At 39.6% G+C, this 25,358-nt stretch overlaps 1 protein-coding gene across 2 annotated transcripts in view; it reads left to right on the forward strand.

The window, feature by feature from the left end:
* Window positions 1–7,922, forward strand: part of ZFPM2 (zinc finger protein, FOG family member 2) — a 458,266-nt gene extending 450,344 nt beyond the window's left edge. For both annotated transcript variants that reach the window (XM_059395028.1, XM_059395029.1), the window contains 2 exons: window positions 1,144–1,368; window positions 4,330–7,922. In XM_059395028.1, coding sequence (XP_059251011.1) covers window positions 1,144–1,368; window positions 4,330–6,821 — 2,717 coding nt within the window. In that variant the 3' untranslated portion in view covers window positions 6,822–7,922. The remainder of the gene's footprint in view (window positions 1–1,143; window positions 1,369–4,329) is intronic.
* The last annotated feature ends 17,436 nt before the right edge of the window (window positions 7,923–25,358 follow it).

Here is a 25,358-nt window from a genome sequence, read left to right on the forward strand (position 1 = left end):
CATGCAAAATATAGACAAAAATATCCTAGCGTGACTTACAACTCAAACTCTGTCATAGTTCACCTCGATTATCGCAACTGCCTCCTCCCAGCCGTGTCTTCCTTCCAAATTGACTACCTTCGAAACTCTACTGCGCTGTTGTAATTTCATAATATCCGATTCTGCCCGTCTCTTGCTTACAACGATTCAATGATTCTCCATAATCATTGAGATGAAAATCTAAACTTCTTAAGAGAGCCTACAGACTCTTTGATCACTGCTCCTGCCTCCTCCAACCTTATCTCTTCCACTCCCCATCCTGGGGAAGAGCCCCCCAGCCCTCCCCCAGTCCCTCTCTGAGGCTCCCATGCCTTCCCCTGGGCTGTGCAGTTAAGACCCAACCTTCTTGTTATAGAGTCTCATTCTTCACTTACATTCTTCACTACCTCCAGAATCTCCGTCTTCACCACTCAGCGAGGGCATGTCATTATGCTCCCTTTGAATCCTTCCCTGACCCTGTCCCTCCTTCAGTCCCCTCACACACCTAGAGTCACACCCCAAGCACTCCTCAGACGCCTCCATTAGCCTGCTCATTGTAGCCTAATGTAATTACCTGACCACTTACTCATCTGCCCCAGGAGACTGTGAGCTCCCTGATGACCGCTTTTGGGTCTTTTATCTTGTTTTACACCCAACGCAGCATAGAGTCTCTAGCACAGAGTAGACATTCTCTAATTGATTTATTAAATGAACGAATGATGTCAGGAGCCGGCGTCAGGGCTAACTTTAGTTCAGCTATCAGATCCTTACCTTTTAGTCAATCAGATAAGCCATTTCACATTGCTATTTATAAATGCATATTTTTCTAAACCCTAAATACACTGTAAACAACTTAAAATTAATCTCCTGCGCTTTTCCTGTTGGAGCCTCCTACAGTACCATTTTCTGAAGTCTGTGGGAAGGTAAATTGCACTGGGTGTAACATTGCTTTTAAAGCTCGGTCCTGGGCTGGGGAACAGCACCCAAGACTGCACTCATCACTGTCTGATGGCCTAATTCTGAACCTGAGAGCGGTCTCTGAGAAGCATTGAACTAAATGCTGCTTCACTCAGGGCTGGTTCCAAATGGGCAGCAGCTAATGTGTCCCTGTGTTTTCGCCCGCAGAGGATATATTTCCTTGCAAGTCTTGTGGCATCTGGTATCGAAGCGAGCGGAATCTGCAGGCCCATTTGATGTACTATTGCAGCGGGAGGCAAAGGGAAGCGGCTCCGGTGTCAGAAGAGAATGAAGACAGTGCTCCTCAGATTTCCAGCCTGTGCCCCTTCCCGCAGTGCACCAAGAGCTTTTCAAATGCCCGAGCACTAGAAATGCACCTGAATTCGCACAGTGGTAAGTGCTTCCCCTGCTGCTGCTTTCGCTCTGGGAGACTCTACTGTTTCTCTACATACATCCCTATATTCATATATGCAAACATATACAATTCCACATCTATGTAACTGCATCTAGCTATAAAATCAAAATCGAACTTGCTGAACCAGCTGACTGTGATTTTATGTCACGTATAATCAATATACCCTACTCAAAAGACTTGGGTCTGAATTCTTTCCTAACAATGACAGTATTCAAATCGCAGGCTAAAGCATTCTTCTTCTTTTTTTTTTAAACAGCACCATTTCAGAAATAAACTCTCAATACCCTTTGTATGTTGTCATTAATATTCATTGATTTAAGTGTCAAGTGATCTTTGGAAACTGACCATATTATTTCCCACATGGTAAGGGATAAATAGTAGGTACATAAAAATAAGTATCTGCAGAATTGAAATAACACTGTTATTTTGATAGATCCAATTAAAATCACACTTGAGAGAAATTAACTTTTAAATACCAATCTGTAAAATGCTCTTGACTTCCAGAACACGCAGAACAGCTTAGTTGATCTCTATGACATAAAGCCACTTTTAGTGTAACGTTTTTAAATTCCTTAAGAAAAATTAGGCTAAAAAAATTTTATTTTATTTTATTTTATTTCATTTTTATTTATTTTTTTTTTTTACCTCCCTCTTCAACAGCACAGTGGTAATTGTCCCCATTTTACTCTGGAATTATGTGCCCAATTATTGTTAGTATTTTCATATTCGTTCTAATTCATTCCTGTATTTTTAAAAAACAAGTTAACCAAATGTACAGAATTATATTAACCCTAGAAACTGCTAGGGACATTTGTAAATAGGACAAATCAAGGTTTGCGTGTCAGTTCTTCAGCATCCATAATACAAAACTTAGAAGGTACTGCTAGGTGACTTCCTCACTGTTTTTGCTTGAGTTGAATAATTAAAAAAAAAAAAAAAAAAAAAACTGAAATAGGTGCTGAGTTCGGGGGGGAAAAAAAAACCCACAACACTAATTCCAACCTCCAATGCCCTAGTACAGTGCAAGCTTTTGTCTTTGAACCTATAAAACTGGCAATTTCCTTTCTAGTCATTCTCTTTCCTTTCCCTACAAAGGAGCCATCTTTTTGTAGGTGATAAAGCAGAGGAGGCAGAAACAGGTCAGTTGTCTCAGAGGGTGAGTAGCTAGCTAGTCATTCACAAAAAAAAAGAGAGAGCGAAGGACCTCTCAGCTAAATAGAAGAATGAGTATTGGATCCGTTAAGGAGAAAAGGACTAATATATCCCCTTTTTCTGCTAGGACTAGGTTTTTTCTACCATGTTTTCAGCTTATAAATATAAAAGTCAGGTCTCATTTTAATCTAAAGTACAGAGGACATGAGCCATGCCTGATTTAGCCATATGTCAGCAAATGGGAACTAGAGTTGACCTTAGTGAGTTAGAATATCCAGATCTTAATCCCCATACATGGGGGTGGGGGAGGCATTTCCCCCATAACTACCAAACAATCCTCCAGATACCAAGTGGGTGTCCTACAATTTAACTCAATTCTGACACTATCACCAGGAGATAGCATCAGATTTTCCAGATCAAGGGGCCAGCCCCTTGCCCCAACTTCAGATGCCAGTAGAAACCCAAGTTGTTAACCTGAGCTTCCCACCGACTAGCTGTAAATCAGAGTTTGCTAAGAGCCCTTCTTGGGGTTCAATTAATTTGCTAGAGTGGCTCACAGAACCCGAGGAACCCATTTACCTACTGGATTCCCGGTTTATTATAAAAGGTAATGATTTAGGAACAGCAAGATGGAAGACACGCCTAGAGCAAGGTATGAGGAGAAGTTGAGAAGCTTCCGTGCCCTCTCCCAGGCTGCCATTCTCCTCAAGCCAACTGGGAATCTCTCTGAACCCCATCATTTTAGGTTTTTAGGGAGGCTTCATTACATAGGCATGATTGATTAAATATGGGTGTTGGCAATTTAAACTCAATCTCTGAAGATTGGGGAGGAGGGGCTAAAAATTCAAATCCTCTAATTACAAGGTTGTTTCTCAATGCACCCAACCCTACCCTTAAGTAACCTAAGGGCTTTCTAAAAGTCATTTAATTAACATAACAAAAATGCTTTTATTGCTCTTATCATAGGAAATTCCAAGGATTTAAGGAGCTGCAAACCAGGAGGTCTGGTCAAAGATTAACAAATACGAATGACCATATTTGTGTTTCTTATAAATCAGAACCTCACAGTAAAGTTTCCTCACCAGTCACTGGTGATATTCAAAATATTTTATAACTGACTAGAAACAGGCCGTGATCAGTCCATACAGAGTTCTGTCCTAAATGACTGTGTGATTATACTGGTGTCCATCGGTCGAGTATCAACCCCAGATAGAGATAAACCATGTTCAGCAAAACCAATGCATAAAATTCTAGATTTGTACCAAAGATAAATTAGGAGGTTATAAATCACCTTACCAAATGGTTCCTTCTTGGATTCTTTTGAATAAATACCTAATCTAGTGCTCTAAGAGTTACTTGACTTGCGCACAGTTTATCAATATCAACTCTAATGTATTCCTGCTTCTTCCTAATGCAGAGCATGGTTTTGTAATGAGCAGGTTCTCCGATTAGAAATGATAAAATCTGAGGTTTGAACATGGCTCTGTCATCGAATCGCTTTAGTACCATAATCCATTCCCTTGATCTCTTGTATTTGTTTCCTGACCTGGAAGATGGAGACAGTGAAGACTGTCCCGCTGTGATCCGATGACACATTCAAACGTTCTCTGGAAGCTATGAGGTGTTACCACTGAGATGACACCCGACAAAGGATGTCACAAGAGAAAAGCTAATATCACAAGTGCGATGCTGAAAGATTTCAGCTCATTCGTGCGGTGTAAAGGTTTTTATGATTAGAAAGCCGATGCATGTGATTCTCAGTATTCTTATTTTGTGTGTCTCTCCAGGAGTGAAGATGGAAGAATTCCTGCCCCCTGGTGCTAGTCTAAAATGCACCGTCTGTAGCTACACCGCCGATTCTGTGATCGGCTTCCACCAACACCTCTTCTCCCATCTCACTCAAGCTGCGTTCCGATGCAGTCACTGCCACTTCGGCTTCCAGACTCAGAGGGAGTTACTGCAGCACCAGGAGCTCCATGTCCCTGGAGGCAAACTTCCCAGAGAAAGTGACATAGAACACTCTCCAAGCGGGACGGAAGACAGCCTACAGCCGGCGCCAGACCTGCTGACCAGGAGCGAACTCCCCCAGAGCCAGAAGGCCATGCAGACTAAAGATGCGAGCTCTGACACAGAGCTGGACAAGTGTGAGAAAAAGACGCAGCTCTTTCTCACGAACCAGAGACCAGAGATACAGCCCACAGCAAACAAACAGAGCTTTTCTTACACAAAAATAAAGTCTGAGCCCTCGAGTCCAAGACTTGCCTCATCTCCGGTTCAGCCTAATGTTGGGCCTTCTTTCCCCGTGGGCCCTTTCCTCTCTCAGTTTGCTTTCCCCCAGGACATCACTATGGTCCCTCAAGCTTCAGAGATCTTAGCCAAGATGTCCGAACTGGTCCATCGGCGACTGAGGCATGGAAGTAGTAGCTACCCTCCCGTCATTTACAGCCCCTTGATGCCCAAGGGGGCTACTTGTTTTGAGTGTAACATAACATTCAATAATTTGGATAATTATCTCGTGCACAAAAAACATTACTGCAGCAGCCGATGGCAGCAGATGGCCAAGTCCCCAGAGTTCCCTGGTGTTTCAGAAAAGATGCCTGAGGCCGTGAGCCCCAACACTGGTCAAACCTCCATAAATCTCCTCAACCCAGCGGCTCATTCTGCTGATCCTGAGAATCCCCTTCTTCAAACGTCCTGCATCAATTCTTCCACCGTTTTAGATTTAATTGGGCCAAATGGGAAGGGCCACGACAAGGACTTTTCCACCCAAGTGAAGAAGCTCTCCACCTCTAATAGCAACGATGATAAAATTAACGGAAAACCTGTTGATGTGAAAAATCCCAGTGTCCCCCTGGTGGATGGGGAAAGTGACCCAAATAAGACTACCTGTGAAGCTTGCAACATCACCTTCAGCCGGCATGAAACATACATGGTCCACAAACAGTATTATTGTGCTACACGCCACGACCCTCCACTCAAGAGGTCCGCTTCCAACAAAGTGCCTGCCATGCAGAGAACCATGCGCACCCGCAAGCGAAGGAAGATGTATGAGATGTGCCTACCCGAACAGGAGCAGAGGCCTCCCCTGGTCCAACAGCGATTTCTTGACGTCGCCAACCTCAGCAATCCTTGTACCTCCACTCAAGAACCCACCGAAGGGCTAGGAGAGTGCTACCACCCAAGATGCGATATCTTCCCAGGAATTGTCTCCAAGCACTTGGAAACGTCCCTGACCATCAACAAATGTGTCCCGGTTTCCAAATGTGACACTACTCATTCCAGCGTTTCCTGCCTCGAGATGGACGTGCCCATAGATCTCAGCAAAAAGTGCTTATCCCAGTCTGAGCGGACGACCACATCTCCCAAAAGGCTGCTAGACTACCACGAGTGCACCGTGTGCAAGATCAGCTTCAATAAAGTCGAGAACTATCTGGCCCACAAGCAGAATTTCTGCCCGGTCACAGCACATCAGCGTAACGACTTGGGTCAACTCGACAGCAAAGTATTTCCGAATCCAGAAAGCGAACGGAACAGCCCCGACGTCAGCTACGAACGAAGCATCATAAAATGTGAGAAAAACGGGAATCTGAAGCAGCCTTCCCCGAATGGAAACTTATTTTCCTCCCACTTAGCCACCCTGCAAGGCCTGAAAGTCTTCAGTGAAGCTGCTCAGCTCATTGCCACAAAAGAAGAAAACAAACATTTGTTTCTTCCCCAATGCCTTTACCCCGGAGCAATAAAGAAGGCAAAGGGAGCTGACCAGCTTTCTCCATATTACGGAATAAAGCCAAGTGATTACATTTCTGGGTCTCTCGTCATCCATAACACCGACCTAGAGCAAAGCACAAACGCGGAAAACGAATCTCCGAAAGGCCAGGCTTCCTCCAACGGCTGTGCTGTGCCGAAGAAAGATTCCCTGCCGCTGCTGCCCAAAAACAGAGGCATGGTCATAGTCAACGGTGGACTGAAGCAAGAAGACAGACCCGCCGCCAACCCGCAGCAAGAGAACATTTCCCAGAATCCTCAACATGAAGATGGCCACAAATCTCCATCCTGGATCTCTGAGAACCCACTAGCCACGAACGAGAATGTCTCACCGGGAATTCCTGCTGCAGAGGACCAGTTGTCTAGTATAGCGAAAGGTGTGAATGGCTCCACCCAGGCTCCCACGAGTGGGAAATACTGCCGGCTGTGTGATATTCAGTTCAACAACCTCTCAAACTTTATAACTCACAAGAAGTTTTATTGCTCATCACATGCGGCGGAACATGTCAAATGAGATGACTTCATAAATGAACACCAGTTCACCTTTGGTACCAGTGTTTAGTATGTCGTTCTACCCAGTCCAGAAAACAATAACAACAACAACAACAACAACAAAAACAACAAAAAACGAACACACACATACACACAAAACACACACAAAGAAACAGAAAACAAAAACAAAAGCTGTTTGAATTACATCTGCGCAATCAGGAGATTGTTCTTTAAGGCTGAGTTGAAGACTTAAGGTGTAATTCCATTACAGTCCATTAGTAAAGTGTATTATTGGTGCCATTTTCAAAAAGAAATTAATTTATTTTACCAGCAGTATTCATAGCTGTGGTTATGTTATTTTTTATTTAAAAACTTTATATTAAAGTCATTTGTAATGTTATTGTATAGTTATTGTGTAGCACATATGGTTTGCACTGTATAGTAGATTTTAAAGAAAATAGTCACGAACAATACAGAAAAGCATTTTAGAAATAGCTTCAAAAGCACTTGTGTACCTTGATTTCTTCTTCTATGCTGTTGCAGATATATGTATATGCTAAAATATAACTTGCAAAGATGTTCTAAATACACATGCTATAAGTTCGCCTTAAGATTTCAATTCTTGGATAATCAGGCTCTGTTTGCACTTTATATTTTAGCAGATACAGTCTCTTAGTCACTAGGCTTTGCATTTGTATGTAGCTGTATGTTTCTGTCCATTTTCTTAATCTTAAACATGTATGTTAAATGAAGATGGCAATTTTTTTCTTGTATAGTACCTGTATTTTCTTTCGCTGATGCAGCTCTGTCTCAATTTTTAAACCTTTGCTGTTAAATGCAATACTTTATAAAGAATGAACAAAATTACTGGAAGCAGTATTGTAAGTAATAAGGTAGTATTAATCAGTTTTATCTTTTGAAAGGCACAGTCTAAATCGAAACCCTAAACTCAATGCTGCAAGTATGAATTTAATTCATATATAAGATCTATTTAAATATGAGTAGCAATACTGCACCTGGTGATCACAAAGATAATGTTCTACTTCTGATAGAAATAATTTCTCAACAAATGTTGTTACTATGCATGTATATGGATGGAATAAAATTCCAGATTGTTGGAGAAGTTTGGCATACTTTATTTTTTCTTTGAAATGCAAAGGAAAGTCTATATACCTATTCTTTGTGATGAGAATAGATTCAAAATAGCACTGAATAGCTGAATATACCATATACACATGTGTGTGTATATATATAGTAACTTGCATATATACATAGGCATACACACACACACACACATAGTAACATGATGGCAAATCAATAAAAGGATTAGATTGTCCATTACATGCACCTGATTAACATAACTTATTATATTAAATGAAAGGAGACTCCAACCTATGGAACTAGACAATTTTCCATTACAGCTGTATATAACAAGCACTATCTTTCTGTTCTTTACCCACTGCCCCCACCACTGTAGCACAAAAAAAGAACAATTTCATGCATCTAAAAGATTTGTAAAACCTAGGCACAAGAATTTTAACAGTTGTTGATCAAATGCACCCAACTTTTAAATGAAGTTTACTGGAGAGGGAGGCTTGCACTTTAAGGAGCAGTGAAGTTACATGATCAAGTGATTCTGAGGAGTAAAAACATACAGATTTCACGCCTGCAATTCGCAAAAGATCCTAGATTTTACGCTAAAATATTTATGAAATATTTATGTGTTATATCTGAGAGAATATATTTATATATGTAAATATGTATATAAACAAGAAATATATATAATTTATATATAATATATAAATACATATATATATATATATAAACAAGAAATTGTTTGTGTAGTTGAAAATGAGTTCCAATAGCCCTCATAGAAGAAAATTGACAGCAGAGGCTGAAATAGTGGTGTTCAGACCACGGCTAGACCCTGAAGAGTACAGAGGAAGAAAATAGGTTTCTGCATGTAGAGATCAGTTGTCAATGGTAGCATGAAAGTAGCATGGTGAAGAGAGAATAACAACTCTCCAAAAGAAAGAGGCTCAGATACAAAAGTAGAAGAAAACGAGGGTATAAATAAAGATCTGGTCTCACAAGTCCTTGAATGCCAGGCTGAACCTTACGGGTTCACAGGTTGCCTCCTACCTAGAGTCATGAAATGAAAATTGTGTTCGGGAACAGGGACAGTGAAATGTGAGACCTGGAAGCTAGAGAGAGGGTGATTTGCTAGAAAAGGCTGTAGCGATGGTCCTCATGGAGGCTAGTGGGACACACACTGAGTGAATGAAGGACAAGTGCTTATATTTTAACAGATATTAAAGACCTAATCAGAGAGAAAACACAAGGTCTTCAACCCTCACTGATGGAAACACTGTATTCAACAATACAACTTTGGGTCAGAATATTAGCACCAGTTGAAGGGTCTGGGGGAAGGGAAAGGGTAGTAAAAAGAATGACAGCTTATATTGGTTCTTTAGATTGTGGTATTTCAATCCTCTACGGAGCACTAAAATCTACTAAATCAGAATATCTGAAGGAGGGCCTGGATTTCTCGGGCTTTTTGGCAAAGCAACCCTGAGCTATTCTCTGTTGTCCTCTTCTGACCACAGCTGAAATTCACTGAATTAAATACAGGGGGTAGGGGTTGGGAAGCAGTATTCTGTGGTCAACACCAAAATAAATTAGGCCGGTAGCAGAATTTAACACTCAATTGGTCTTCAAGGGTTGCTATCTCATATATAACACATTTCAGGTTTTAAAATTATTACAATTTAAAGATAATTCAGTATGTATGGGTTAGCATTGAAATTAAAACTAAAAAAATGAAGTCAGTATGTAACCTGGGAACAATATTTGACAATCTTTTAATCAAGTGGAGCCCTCTCATTTCCAGGCAAAAACTAAGGGTCAGAATTTAAGTGCCCAAAGTCGCAAAGGCAATGGGTTGAGACCCAGACCCATGAGCCTTACTCTCAGGTTACCTCTCCACATCATGTTCTTTTCTCTACCAAGCCAAAAGAATAATATCAGGGTGTGCAGTGAAAATTCCAGCTACTTTTTCTCCCTCTGATATATTAAGTCTAGCTCAATCAATCTCTGGAGATAGAGAAAAAGCATATTACTTTCTCATGACTGCCGTAACAAATTACCACAAGCGTGGCGACTTAAAACAACAGAAGTTTATTTTGTTACATCTCCCTGCTGGACTCTCCAAATGTGTAGCAGCATGGCAGAAATTGTTATCCCCAAGCTATTAAATCTTCTGGAACTTGATTGAGACATGAATGTTATTAACAAACACTGATGATATCCATAAAGAATTTGGCATCTAACTAAGAACTCTCCACCGATCACTCGGAACCCAATCATGAGGCAGAATGGGGTTTGATAAAAACCCTGCACCAAGGCATATATCTGTCTGGGACACAGTAAACGTTATTAACTCAGAGAATCATAAAAAAAACAGACACAGGCTGGGTGAAAGTTTACTTTAGCACTATCTAGAAAAAAGAGTTTGCCCAGTGTATTAATAGAATACACAGGATTAAAAGAAAATAAACTGTTTTCAAGAACCTAGCAGCCCCATTTTGCATGCAAATAATAATTGATTTCAAGTGACTTTTATCTTTATATTAAAGAAGAATGTCAGAGCTTTTTGCTTCACAACGCTTCTTCAATCATTAACTCGACTTCTTCCGTACGGCATACGTTGGTTGCAGATGTTGTGAGTGTATATGACTTTCACTAAATCCAGAACTTTTTTTTCTTTTTCCTCCATCAGGGTTCAATGACCCTCAAGAAAACAATTAAGTAGATAAAATACAATGTTGTTACACTTAGGAAAAAATACCCAGGGATGAAGTAGTCCTTTAAAATTAATAACAGGGACACAAACTTTATAAAAAATATAATAAAAGAATGTATATGCAATATCATGCCTAGGTTAGAAAGAGGGGATGATACAGATGAACGAAGAATGAAGGAGATCAACACAGAAATTGTAAGAACACATCTGAAGAGAAACACAGAAAATGCAAGACAAAAGAATTAACAGGAAGGTGTTCCTACTAAGGTATTCACAGACACACCTGTGTGGACACGCAGATTCCTTCCTCCTCTACTACAATGGATGAACTGTCCCTGATCTTTGTCAAAGCCACTCTTCCCACTTACGCTTTTCATTCCCTCTAGCTTATTTGATGGTTTAGCTCCTCCAATTATTCCCTCTTTCCTGGCACAAAAGCAACAGGTGTGTCTTTTTCAATTTATATAAGGACTCGGGCAAGAACCATCAATGCGCTCAGAATGGAAATGTAACCCTGAAATTTACGGGTCCTTCTCACATGTCATGGATAATAATCCATCAATTTCCTAATCCTGGAAGTTGGAGGGAGTTCCTATAATGCTCAGATTAACTTCCCTGTCAGTCTTATGGATACAGGCTTGGAGCAGATTCAGTTGCATTTAAGGTTCAGAGGAATGTGATAATGCACGTGTGTCGTTTTGAGCAGTGCTATCCCTGCCTCATCGGTCCTACAATTAATAGTTTACCAATGAACAAATGGAGACTTAGAGCCGTGGAGTGAGTTGCCCAAATGACAGAGCCCTTAGGGTCGAGTCTGGAGTCCAGTTGCCTTTTGCTGCCCTTTTCCATGAGGCCCTGGTTCCCACTCTCTGTAGGTCGAGCCAAATCCCTTATAATCATGTTGCAGGTGAGCCTGACACCATTTTATTGCCCACTGGTACAAGAGTGGCCTGAGTTACGGTATTCATTTGTCTCTTTCTGCCTGGGACTTTTCCGGCCTGGCTTAGAATTGATCTCAAATTTTTCTTAGTAAGTATTATTATTATTATTATTAATTATTTCCAAGAGTTGTATCAAAATAACAATGTCCAGTGAGTTGTTTTCTCTTTAACGTGTGGTTAAAGCTGAAAAACGATTGCATTGACCCTTTTCCAGATGCAATGGAAACAACACCTTCTTTTTTTTTTTTAATATTTTATTTATTTATTTGACAGAGAGAGAGAGAGAGAACACAAGTAGACAGAGAGGCAGGCAGAAAGGGGGTTGGAAGGAGGCAGGCTCCCTGCTGAGCACAGAGCCCGATGCAGGGCTCGATCCCAGGACCCTGGGATCATGACCTGAGCCGAAGGCAGAGGCTTAACCCACTGAGCCACCCAGGTGCCCCAACACCTTCTTTTCAAGGACACACCTAAGGCACTCTAGGAGAAAGCACATTTGGAGAGAAACATCTAGGAACAACTTCAGACTTCTGCCCTGTAGTTGTAGGAGAAAATTTGGGGGCTACTACCCCCCCCCCAAACTGTTGGGTGTAACTGTGCTCTGACCACCAAGATGCCCAAAGCCCCACCAGATGATGAAATCTGTGAAAAATGTGAGGCATTCCTGGTTTCGTATAGAATGCACTGAAAGTACCAGGGTGGTTATCTCATTGTTGAAGATACAGGTGGATAATAGTCTGAATCCTCTAGTTACTCTTGTTTTATCATGGAGTATATGGTCATCTATGATATAAATATAGAGGTATTTATTTTGTTGTTAGGTGACATCTTTTTATGTTGCAACCTGCCATTTTCACGACAAAATGCTTCAAACAAAATATCAGATATAATGTAAAAAACTAAGAACAAAAGTTTGCCTTTTTCAGGAAAGCTAGGTAATGACTGTGGGATTTTCCTAAAATTATTTTTGGACACCTACCATTCACTAAGGAAGCTGCTGAGATAAAATAAACCACACAAAAACAATCACATAAATCTGCTCAAGAATCGTTATCATTGACTTCAGATTCAGTCATTCACTAGCTAGTTGATTGGGCCTGAAGATTATGATTCGTAGGCACAGCTGTGGAGGGTATGTATGCATTACTCTAGAAAGCATGGCTTTTCATTTCGCTCCGATGGCTGAGCGGTATTAAGATCATTATTGAAACCTGGCTAGTGCACATAGAGTTTAGAATTTTTTTAAATAAGTGACAGTACTCTTATCAATTGAATTAGAAGTCAGAGTTGGGGAAGTTGAAATATAGAGAGATATACTCTTAATTTAAATTAAATGAAGATTGATTCATTTAATTAATAATTTAACTTCATTTAAATACATATGTATGTATATACATGTAAATACACATCGTTAGAGTAGTTGAACAAGATTTTCATGGTAAAACTTGTGTTGAATGCAAGACAAACATTGTATTACCAAATTCAGTTTCTCTTTGCTTCCCATCAACAATCAGATTTTAGCAATGTGTGAGTTATTAATTTGAAGGAATATTTCGTATATCCACATGTATGTTATACAATGGTATTGATCTTTTTTTTTCTTTGCCAACTCCTTTGAATTTTGTTTGTATTTTAATCAAAACAATTTGGAACTCTTTATTCAATATATTCAATGAATGGAGTATCAAATGTTTTCAGAGAAGCTACAAAAAATACATGAAATTTATCATACAAAATCAGGAGTCTAAATCTGTTAAACATTAAGATTTAAAACAGTGTCCAAGATTTAATTTTTAAATTCTATAATTGCATTTTGTATTATCTCAACTTTGGGGAATGCTCTTTTGTTGGAGCTTCCATTTGTAAATGGATAAATTTTTATTACAAGGGAATGACATAAGAAGGTTTTTGATCTTCCATTATCTATATTCAGAAAACAAGAGACAAATTATGTGATAATTTTGCTTTAAAGTATATTTGCCAAAAGAAGGCAGTTAAATTGAAACAAAAATAGGCCCTGTGTGAATATAGGGACCAACATATTTGCACATTTTAATTAAAAATAAAAAAATAAGAGTATCTCCTTGACCATTTTTTTCTGAGATTATACTATCTATATCATACGTATTTTCTATGACTTTGAAACTTTTGAAGACTACTCTTCAGATGCTTTGTAGGATGTTCCTTGATTTCAGTTTTTTTGAGTTTTTAATGATTGGTCTGGAGCCAGCGTTTGGGGTTGGGGGGATAAGCAGAAAGGTAAAAGGCTTCTCACTGGGGATACCTGATATTAGCCCAACTTATCTCTAGTGATGTTAAGCTTGACCACTTGACTAAGGTTGTATATGCCATGTTCTCCACTGTAAAATTACCTTTTATTCCCCCTTTCCACTCTCTGTTCATTAAAGATAAATCACTAAATCTGGTCCATTCCAAGGATAGGGAATTAAGCTCTATTACCTGATGGGAGAAGTATCCAAACATTTGTGGACCTATGTTGAAACCACTATGGGACATCTGGATGGCTCAGTAGGTTGGGCATCTGCCTGCGGCTCAGGTCACTATCTCAGGGTCCTGGGATGGAGCCCTGCATCAGGCTCCCTGCTTGTCCCTCTCCCTCTGCCCCTCCCCCTGCTTGTGCTCCTGCTCTTTCCCTCTCTCAAATAAATAAGATCTTTTTTAAAAAGCTATAATTAATACATATTTGGGGAGATTCTTTGAGGCTCCTCTTATATCCTGTTTCTCAAAATTTCTAGCTAAAATCCCACTAATTTTTAGCATTCAGGAGTGGTCTTGTCTACAGCAACTGTAACTATGGCAAAGTAGATCTTTATTTTGTTTCATTCTCTCCGTATTGATTATTGAAACTCTTCTTAAATGAAAACCCGCCCCTTCTCCTCCCTTTATATATTTATCCAGTCATTTATTTATATCAGTATGAACTTATGGCTATTTACTTTGTTCTCTGTCATATAACCTCATATAGTAGTCTGCCTTTATCTGGGGGCTTACTTTCTGCGATTTCAATTACCTGCAGCCAACCAGGGTCTGGAAACAGATGATTCTCCTTAAGCAGTGAGGTCCGAAGGTCAGTAGTAGCCTAGCACTATGTCGTGGTGCCTGCCTCCTTCATGTCGCTTCAACTCATCACTCAGGCCCTTTTTCATCTTCCATCGTCACAAGGAAAAGAAGGGTGAGTACAGAATAGTAAGATATTTTGCGAGAGAGACCACCTTCCCGTACTTTTTACTATAGTATGTTGTTAGACTTGTTCTATTTTGTTATTCGTCATTGTTGTTACTCTCTTACTGTGTCTAATTTATAAAGTGAACTTCATCGTGGGTCTGTATGTATAGGAAAAACATAGTATATATAGGGTTTGGTACTATCTTTGGTTTCAGACATCCACTGGGCGTCTTGAAATGTATCCCCTGTGGATAATGGAAGGGTTACTGTACTTGCATTATTTCATTGCTCAAATTGTTTCAGCTTTTGCCGTGGGCAACTCTTTCAGGTGGGTGCATCTTTTTTTTTTTTTTTTTTTTGAGCAACTTCCTTACTATCTGGCATTATGAGATATAGTATGCTCTAGAATGCCTAATTTTAAAACTCGAAATTGCTATAGAACTCATATTTTTCCCTGACCCAGACCTAGAGCTAGTCTTTTTCTCCAAAGGACCCTCATTCCTCTTATTGGAGAATGATGTTAAGAAGCCAAGACCTTGACACTAATTATGTTTGTTATTACTGGGTATCACTGCTTCTCCACCATCTCAGCGGATAGATCTAGGACATAGCTATCTATCATAACCAGTATATACACACTCCATTTATATATTTATCCAGTCACATGTACTATATATTTTTAAAGTAAACATGAGTTTGGAATAAACAGAGTGTCTCAGACTCTGTCTAACCCAGAACTTATATTTTGATATTGAGCTCAATGCAAAGAAATTTTTCTTGAATATCCATTCATATATTTTCTTTCTACTTTTTGAGAGAATTTTACTTTTAAGGATGGCTCATGGTTATAACTATTACATAGATCCATTTATATTACAAATTTATTTCTTAAGAACTAAATATTTTAAGTATATACAATTACAATTATTTTCATACTCCCTTTTTATACCTCTTTCTATACTCCCTTCACTCTCAGAAATGTCCTAATCTGGATAATAAATTCTAAAGTTACCTTACAATGAATTCATCTGAGCGCAGGAGGCACTTTGAATGCTATGATTTAGAGCAATGCCTCCCAAGATTTCATGGCCATACGAATCACCTGAGAATCTTGTTAAACTACAGACTGATTCAGTAGGACTGGGGGAGAGAGTCTGCATTTTTAACAGGCTCCCAGCTAAAAGCAAAGCTACAGGTGCACAGACTACACCTCAAGTGCAAGGCTGAAGACTGCATATGTGTCCTTGCCTGAGCCTCTCTTTGTCCCGAGTCTTCATCTAGATTCATTGCTACCAAAATCAGCAACTACTAGGTTTCCAATCAAGTTTGTAGCTCTTTTCTTCACTGCTATACTTAGTTCAGTCTGGTGGCTTTGTTCATAATACAAGCAAAGCAAGTTGATATCAGTTGGTACATTAGACTAGTTGTATTTGACAGGTGGGAATGGGAGGGTGTCCCTTATACCCTCTTTTCATTATTTTAGTACTTTGGAGAATAGAAAAACCTTAGAAACTTATTATTTGAGTGGCTGCAATCATGTTTTACTTAAACAGCAGCTCCCTTTTATGAACTTTCCCATTTTCAATTTAGTATTAATTTTGATGAGTTTTTTAACCCAAGGAAAACACTTGTGGCGTCTATTACAAGATTGGTGGACTCACGCTGTGATCTGAGACAGATGCTTAAGGGAACAGTGGAGTCATTTGTGATTCAAGACCATTCCTGGTCGGGGGTTGGGTGGGAGTGGGGAGAGAGTGAGAGCGGGGGAGGAACAGAGTAAATATGTAGAGAGTATTGCAATCTCAGGGCCATCTGTGCTAACTGCATGCCACAAATCTCAAACAGAAACAGGCAGTGTGAAAGCAAATGTTATTAGTTGGTTTCAATATTGTGCCCTTCAAAATTATTTGTTTCACTCATTCATTCATTCATTTATCCATGGTTACATTTTAATTTTGAGCACTTGCTCTGACATAAGCATTATGATGGGCACCGGGGACCGACTGTTAAAGGATAGTTCTTGTCTTCTATGAGCTTTGGGTAGAGATGTGTGCCATGAAATGTACACAGGTGAATACAATAGAGTATGTTAAATGCTACACTGTTGCATGGAGTCCGGGAAGCACATTGAGAAAGCACTATATCCTGTCTTGGGATCCTAGGAAAGGTTCACACAGGAAGTGGTGTCTAATCTGAGATGTAATAGATGAATAGAAGTTATCCAGGTTAAAACAAAAAACAAAAAAAAAAAAACAAAAACAGTTGGCAAGTAACAGAGAAGAGGAGAAAGGAAAGAGGAAATGGGGTTAATTTTAGAACATTTTAAGAGAGATTAGCATGTACAAAGCCCAAATGTTGAGACAAGCATAATCACTATGGTAACTATAACTTCCCCCAATATTTCCTTCTCCTGGGGTCTCCATCTTAGTGATGTCAGTGCCACCCACCTGATCACCCTGACCACAAAGTAAGAGTCATCCTGGTCTTTTCCTACACTCTCAAATCTACTGCTTCCTGCTTAGGTAGCCATCTAGTTCTGTCAAGTCTTCCTTCTAAATATAGCTAAATGCATTTTCTCATCGGCTTTCATGGACCCATGAACACGATTATCTCTTACCTAGATTACTATAGGAGCCTCCAAACAGATCTTCATAATTTGTTTTAAACCCTTTTCAGAAGGTGGAAAAACATATTTTGACTATAGTGATCTTCCCAAAGATAAAATCTGATTACTGTCAGTCTCTCTCCTTAAACCCTTCAGTGGTTCTCCATTGCCCTCAGGATCAAGTTCAAATTCTAACATAGTTACTAAGACCTGTGTTTGATTGGACTCCCACTTAACCTTCACCTTGCTGATCCTGTACTTGGCTCATCTCATATATTTGTGGATCACCAGTATTCATCATGCCAGATACTCTAAATAAAATGATGAATAAAATAAATAACTTTGCATAGATAAGGCCTATATCCTATCAGAAAAGGCATTTAAAGAAGTAATTAAGTTATTAGCAACAGTAGTGAGAGCTCTGCCCTACCACCACTGTACTAACTATAGTATTTAGGATTATCTTGCATTTGACCTATTCTGGAGTGAAATTTTTACAGACTTTAATTTTAAAAGGTGATGATTATTCAAAACAAAACAAAATTTAAAAAGTATGGTCATGCTATTAGTCACAGTAATACTAGGTAAACCATGAAATTGTAATCATTTAAGATGATCAAAATTTATTTCTAGCCCCTGAACTGCTCAGTGGACAGGAGGAACCAAGCAATTATTCAGGTACTTGGGCTGATGCAGGTTCTCTAATTATTGGCTCAGGGTTCTGGAGTTCCCTGAGCACTGACACACTGGCTGACAGTCAGGGAAAGAGAGAAGTTGGAGACAGGTTTTAATGAACCAGGACTGGAAGCAGAATCTATCCTGTCAGACCACATTTGGTTGTCTAGAATGGTCCACATAGTCAGGTTCAAGTCAAAAGGAGCCTGGGGGAATTCAGAACAGTTCTCCGCCCAGAAACAGAAGGAAATGGGTTTGAAGAACTACTAACCAATCTCTACTACACTCACCCAAACACACAAATGACGGGAAACAATTATGACCTGCCCATGAGTGCAGGGAGTTCATTGGCATCAGGCACTGTCATCTGTACCATCTGTGCACTTTGGACTGACAGGAAGGACCACTGGGCACCCGCAGCCTAACAGATCACACCATCACCATGTGTCTCACACTCTAGTGAGGCTTTGATTATTTAAAAATTTTAAAATAGATGATCATCTTTAAAAGCCTTAAAAATTATCTTGATGCTTCTGGTATTAAGACTAAAAGAGCCATCTAGTACATTTGTTTTCTCTCAGCCACAAGTCTTCTGTGGAAACCTTCCCTCCCATGCCTATCTTCTCCATCCCCGCCCGTGTCCCCACCAATCTGTCATTGGCTAAATCTTCGTAGACTTTTAGGCTCTAGTTAAAAATTACTTTTTATGTTGTGCTCTTGTGGATGTCCTCAAAAGAACAGTTCCTTCCATGAATTCTAGAAGCATTTTAAAATCTCTCTCTATGCATATTATAAAAGTGTATGAATTAATGTCTAGGTAAACCTTGTATTTCTGGAATATAGCATAGCCTGACACAATGGGTAATATATACTTATTAATTGAATCGATTTGAATTTATGTGTCATTTACAGGGTTAGAAAATGGGACACAAAGATATATAAAAAATCCTGGGTTTGAAGACCTCTAAACACACACATGCACACACACACACACATTTATATGTAAACACATTTGTGACAATACGTATGTATGTAATAGATATTCTGTGTATATGGCATATATTTAGTATACATGGCAAGTATATATAACATATATCGTGTATGTGCAAATGTGTGTGCTATATATATACATATATATTCAAAAATGATAAATATAAAGGGATCCTGACCCTTAAGGACATTTAGCTGAGTTAGTATGTGTTTATGTGTGTATGTGTGTATACATGTATTTATATAGTAATATATGACATATATAAAGTGTATATAAATGTATACACTTTATACACAAAGTGTATACACTTTATACACAAAGCATACTCACACACACACACAGACACACACACACCCCTAATATACATTGTAACACCTTAGGCGATAGGCTACTAATTGACAAAGAAGAAGGATGAGAAGTCAGCAATTCGCCTCTTAGAAAAGGAACCTGTCCCCAGTGGTCCAGAACAGATGGGAAATGGTCTCTGTGCTGTCAATGAATCATCTTTCTGAACCCAAGGAGGGCTGGCCCTGAGAAGATGTTTTAAGTATAAGATAAAGCTTCCATCCTTAAGTAAATCAGGAGGACTGGCCCAAGAAGAACACCATAGCTCTACAGACCTAGGCATCAACCAGCTTGTCCAGCATCTTTAACAGGACATCGACCAGGGACAGCCAGCTGAGATAATGTGCTGGAAAGAAGAAGGCCCATGCCACCTTTATTACCAGACTATACTGAAAGAAAAGAGAGGCTTGTTTGGAAACATTACATTCAACTCCTCACTGAAAACTATTGCCTGGGAGTAATGACAGAGTTGCTGACACTTGAAAGTTGATTTAGAAATGGAAGGGCTTACTTTATCTCAGACCCATGACTCATGGGGGAATCAGTGAAATCTATTTCTCTTAATGTTTTCCAAAGAGACTTACTGATCAAAGCTCTTTCCTCCCCAGAGGTGTGTTCCTTCCAGCACAGGGATGAGGCATATCTCTGGGACACCCAGAGGACATTTATAGTCGCTTCCCAAGTGGCTCTTGTTCTCGGGATTAAAAACGGAAATTATCTCTCGGCTGTCAATGTAACATCTTCCAGCAGCATGAAATTCTGTCAAACAGAAATTGAAGATGAATAAAACGAAGATACACACTCAGGATTATTCCTATTGTGAAGCAGCAGTGCTCTGCACTGACGATTCTACACCCTAATAGTAGATTTAGGGAAATAGAGACATACTGGTTTTCTGAACGCCCCTGTACACTTTGCCACAGGAAGGAGCGGTGATTGAATAGGACTGACAAACGCTGTGAGCATATGCAATGAGCCAACTATTCAGCACTCCAGGGCAGGATTACAAATGATTTGTGTGCATTTGGAAGGGGGGGGGTAATCAGTTATCATAATTCCATTTGTAATTTATGTTTGCATGAAAATGCAGTTTTTAACCATTGCTAGGATTTGAGGGGCAAGTACAACCTGTTTTCATTTTGTCAAACTCCAGGGAATTTCTGCATGCCAGTTCGGTAATAATGCATATCTACATGATTGGATGGCTGGTTTCGAAGAATAAATACCTACTCTTTATAGGAACAATATTTACAGAACATGTCTGGTGCGCGCAAAGCTGTTCATTACCCATCAGGCTGCATTCTAAATAGACCCATATCCAAATTCAGGACAAAGGAAAGGAAGGCAAATGAAGACGGAGGGCAGAAATGCACTCCACTTTAGATAGTCTGCAACATCTGCAAGACAGGCTTTTAGAGAGTATTAGAGAGGGCGACTGTATAGAGGGCTAGCCAGAGGAACTGAATGCAAAAATTTCATATGCTTCGAGTAGCAAGGAGGTGGCTACAAAGATGAGAGGGAGAGAGGACATGGAGATAAGACAGAAACTCCATCAACTAGACAGATGTGAGAATGCATGGATGAAAATGGGCAGTGGGGGATAACGTGAAACGTTCCAGAATTGGGGGACAAATTCCAAACAATCATGATGATAAGGGCAGCAGAGCTTAAGCTTCTGTGAGCAACACTGTGAACTTTTTTTGAGCTTGTGCTCCAGGATGTGTTTGTGGGAAAAGAGATAGAATTTCACCAGATTTGAAAAGAGGTCTACACAGGGGCATTCCCGGCTGGCTCTGTTGGTACAGCATGTGACTCTTGATCTAGGGGTCTTGAGTTCAATCCCCAAATTGGGTGTAGAGCTTATTTAAAAAAGTAAAAATGTTCTACGCATACAAGCTCAAAACCACTGATATATTAAGAGATTTAAGGAGTTAAAATCCCCCTCTATGGAATGTAGGGGAGATGATATTGTAGTCCCAGCATTTAAACTCAGTGTTTCTCAAGTGCTTTTGACCATGACCAATGGTAAGAAAAATATTTTATCTTGAGACCCTGCACAGTCTCTTTTTTTCTCTCTTTCAACTGGAAAAAGAAAAGTTTCACGACATAGTTGTTATCCTTCCTGTGAGATGCACTCTGATATTTTCTATTCTATTCTATTCCAGGCAATTCTATTTTATTTATACAATGCTGGTCATGACCTACTAAATTGATTTCATGACCCATTTATGGATCACATCCAACAGTTTGAAGAACACTGCTTCCACTGACTCTAAAGGGAATGAGGGCAGAGGCAAGAAAATGGGACAATGCACTGTCTCAAAGGACGGTGGGAGCTCTCTTTCCAGTGTTGATAAAGGTTCTAGTACAAAGAGGAAGGGTTGCTGTCTACAAAATTGAGAAGTGGAATTGGAAGAGGGAGGATAAAAATGTCCTGGTGAGATGGAGGGGAAATTTAAAACTCCAACTAGGCTAAATGGAAGAAAATGTCCTGTTAATTTCATAAATACAATTCATGAAACAATAGAACAGACAATTTTAATAACTTTTCAATACTTGGGTTTGTTGTTCTACAAGTAGAGTCAAAGCAGCATACTTGTCTGGGTACTGAGAGAAATTCTACCCACCGTGGAAAGAAGAGAAAAGATGGAGAAAAAAGGAATTTGAAGAAAATAATAATAAACAATATTTCTGTAACTAAACAAATGTTAGGGGCCCCATTTTTTGTTAGGAGGTTTAGAATAGAGGGGTTGCTGTCAAATTGGGTGGACAAAAACTACTCATGTAATTTTCCCTTAAAATTAATAAGATCGACTCTAGGCATACCTCATTTGTACTGCATTTTGCTTTACTGCACTTCACAAATATTGATTTTTTTAACAAATTGAAGGTTTGTGACAACCCTGCATCAAGTAAGTCTAATGGCACCATATTTTTTTTCTTTTCTTTTCTTTTCTTTTTTTTTTTAAGCAGCATTTGCTTGTTTTTTGTCTGTGTCACATTTTGGTAATTTTTGCAATGTTTCAAGCCTTTTTGTTATTATTATATTTGTTAGAGTGATCTACAATCAGTGGTCTTTAATGTTGCTATTGTAATTGTTTTGGAATTCCATGAACTGCTCCCATAGATAATGATGAACTTCATTTGTAAGTGTCGTACCTGTTCCAAATGTTCCATTGCCCAGCCTTTCCTCATGTTTCTCCATTTCCTTGGGCCTCTCTGTTCTCTGAGACACAACAATATCAAAATTAGGTCAATTAAAAACCTGTAAGTTCAGGTGCCTGGGTAGCTGAGTGGGTTAAAGTCTCTGCCTTTGGCTCAGGTCATGGTCCCAGGGTCCTGGGATGGAGCCCCGCATTGGGCTCTCTGCTAAGCGGGGAGCCTGCTTCTCTGTCTCTCTCTGCCTACTTCTGATCTCTATCTGTCAAATAAATAAATAAAATCTTTAAAAAAATGAAATAAATAAAACCTGTAAGTGAAAAGAAGTTGCACGTCTCTCACTTGAGATCTAAAGTTAGAAATGACTAAGCTTAGTGAGGACAATTTGATGAAAGCTGAGATGGCTAGAAGCAAGGCCTCTTGCACCAAGCAGCCAAATTGTGAATGCAAAGGAAAAGTTCTTGAAGGAAATTACATGTGCTACTTCACTGAACACACGAATGATAAGAAAGCCAAGCCGCCTTATTGCTGATATGGAGAAAGTTTTAGTGGTCTGCATAGAAGATCAAACCAGCCGCAACATTCTCTTCAGACAAAGCCTAACTCAGAGCAAGGCCCTAACTCTTTTCAGTTCTCTGAAGGTGAGAGAGGGAGAGGTGAGAGAAGTGAGAAGCTGCAGAGGAAAAGTCTGAAGCTAGCAGAGTGTGGTTTGTAAAGTTTAGGGAAAGAAGCCATCTCCATACCAATGTAGAGCAGCAAGTTATCCAGAAAATCTAACCCTGTGGTAGATAATTAAAGAAGGTGACTGCACTAAACAACATGCTCTCAATGGAGATAGAACAGCTTTATATCGGAAGAAGATGCCATGTAGGTCTTGCCATAGCTAGAGAGGATAAGTCAATGCTTGGCCTCAAATCTTCAAAGCACAGGCTGGTTCTCTGGTTAGGAGCTAATGCAGGTGGTGACTTTAAGTTGAAGGCAATGTTCATTACCATTCTGAAAATCCCACAGCTCTCAGGAATTATGTGAGGGCAATCTACCCAGTCTGTTCTATAACGAAAAATAGAACCTAGATGATGGTACATCTGCTTACAACATGGTTTACTGAATATTTAAGCCCACTGTTGAGTACTACTCAGAAAAGAAGATTCTTTTCAAAATATCACTGCTCATGGACAATGCACCTCATCTCCCAAGAGCTCTGATGGAAATGTACAGTGAGATTAATGTTGTTTCTATGCCTGCGACCACAATATCCATTCTGTGGTCCATGCATCAAGAGGTAATTTCCACTTTGAAGTCTTATTTGTTTGTTTCTTTGTTTTGTTTATTTTTAAACATTTATTTATTTATTGTTTTAGAGAAAGAGAGATTGCAGAGCAAGGGTTAGTGGGAGTGGGAGAGAGACTATCTCAAGCAGACTCTGCTGAGTGCAGAGACCAACACGGGGCTCAATCTCATGGCCCAGAGATCATGACCCGAGCCAAAATCGAGAGTCAGATGTTTAACTGACTGAGTCACCCAGGCACCCTCAAAGTCTTATTATTTAAGAAATACATCCATAAGGCTACAGCTGCCATAGATAATGATTCCTCCGATGGACCAGGGAAAAGCAAATTGAAAACCTTCTGGAAAACATTTACCATTCCAGATGCCATATAGAACATTTTTAATTCATGGAAAGAGGTCAAAATATCAATATTAATAGTGGGTTGAAAGAAGTTGTTTCCCAACCTCATAGATGACTTCAAGGGGTTCAAGACTTCAGTGGAGGAAGTAACTGCAGAGGTAGTACAAATAGCAAGAAAACTAGAATTAGAAGTGGAGCCTGCCACTTTGAAAAACAGTGTGGAGATTCCTCAAGAAATTAAAAATAGAGCTTCCCTATGACCCTGCCTAGGCCCCTGCCATTTACCCCAAAGATAAAGATGTAGTGAAAAGAAGGGCCATCTGTACCCCAATGTTTATAGCAGCAATGGCCACGGTCGCCAAACTGTGGAAAGAACCAAGATGCTCTTCAATGGACGAATGGATAAGGAAGATGTGGTCCATATACACTATGGAGTATTATGCCTCCATCAGAAAGGATGAATACCCAACTTTTGTAGCAACATGGATGACTGGAAGAGATTATGCTGAGTGAAATAAATCAAACAGAGAGAATCAAGTATCATATGGTTTCACTTATTTGTGGAGCATAACAAATATCATGGAGGACAAAGGGTGTTAGAGAGGAGAAGGGAGTTGGGGGAAATTGGAAGGGGAGGTGAACCATGAGAGACTATGGACTCTGAAAAACAATCTGAGGGTTTTGAAGGGGCAGAGGGTGGGAGGTTGGGGGAACCAGGTGGTGAGTATTAGAGAGGGCACGGATTGCATGGAGCACTGGGTGTGGTGTAAAAATAATGAATACTGTTACGCTGAAAAAATTAAAAATTAAAAAAAAAGAGAAGTGGAGCCTGCCAAACTATGAAAGCTGCTCAAGTGTCCATCAATAGATGAATGGATAAAGAAGAGGTGGAACACACACACACACACACAATGGACTATTACTCAGCCATAGGAACATTGAAATCTTGTCGTTTGCAAGAATATGGATGGAGCTAGATAGTATAATGCTAAGTGAAATAAGTCAGTCAGAGAAAGACAAATGCCATGTGATCTCACTCATGTGGAATTTAAGAAATAAAACAATGAACAAAGGGAAAAAAGAGAGAGAGAGACATACATCAAGAAACAAACTCTTAAGTATAGAGAACAAGCTGATGATTACCAGAAGGGAGGTGGGTTGGGGGTTGGGGAACTGGGGGAGGCAGATTAAAGAGTACACTTACCATGGTAAGAAAAATACAATGAAA

The sequence above is a fragment of the Mustela nigripes genome, chromosome 3 (assembly GCF_022355385.1).
Source record: "Mustela nigripes isolate SB6536 chromosome 3, MUSNIG.SB6536, whole genome shotgun sequence".
Classification (NCBI taxonomy): domain Eukaryota; kingdom Metazoa; phylum Chordata; class Mammalia; order Carnivora; family Mustelidae; genus Mustela; species Mustela nigripes.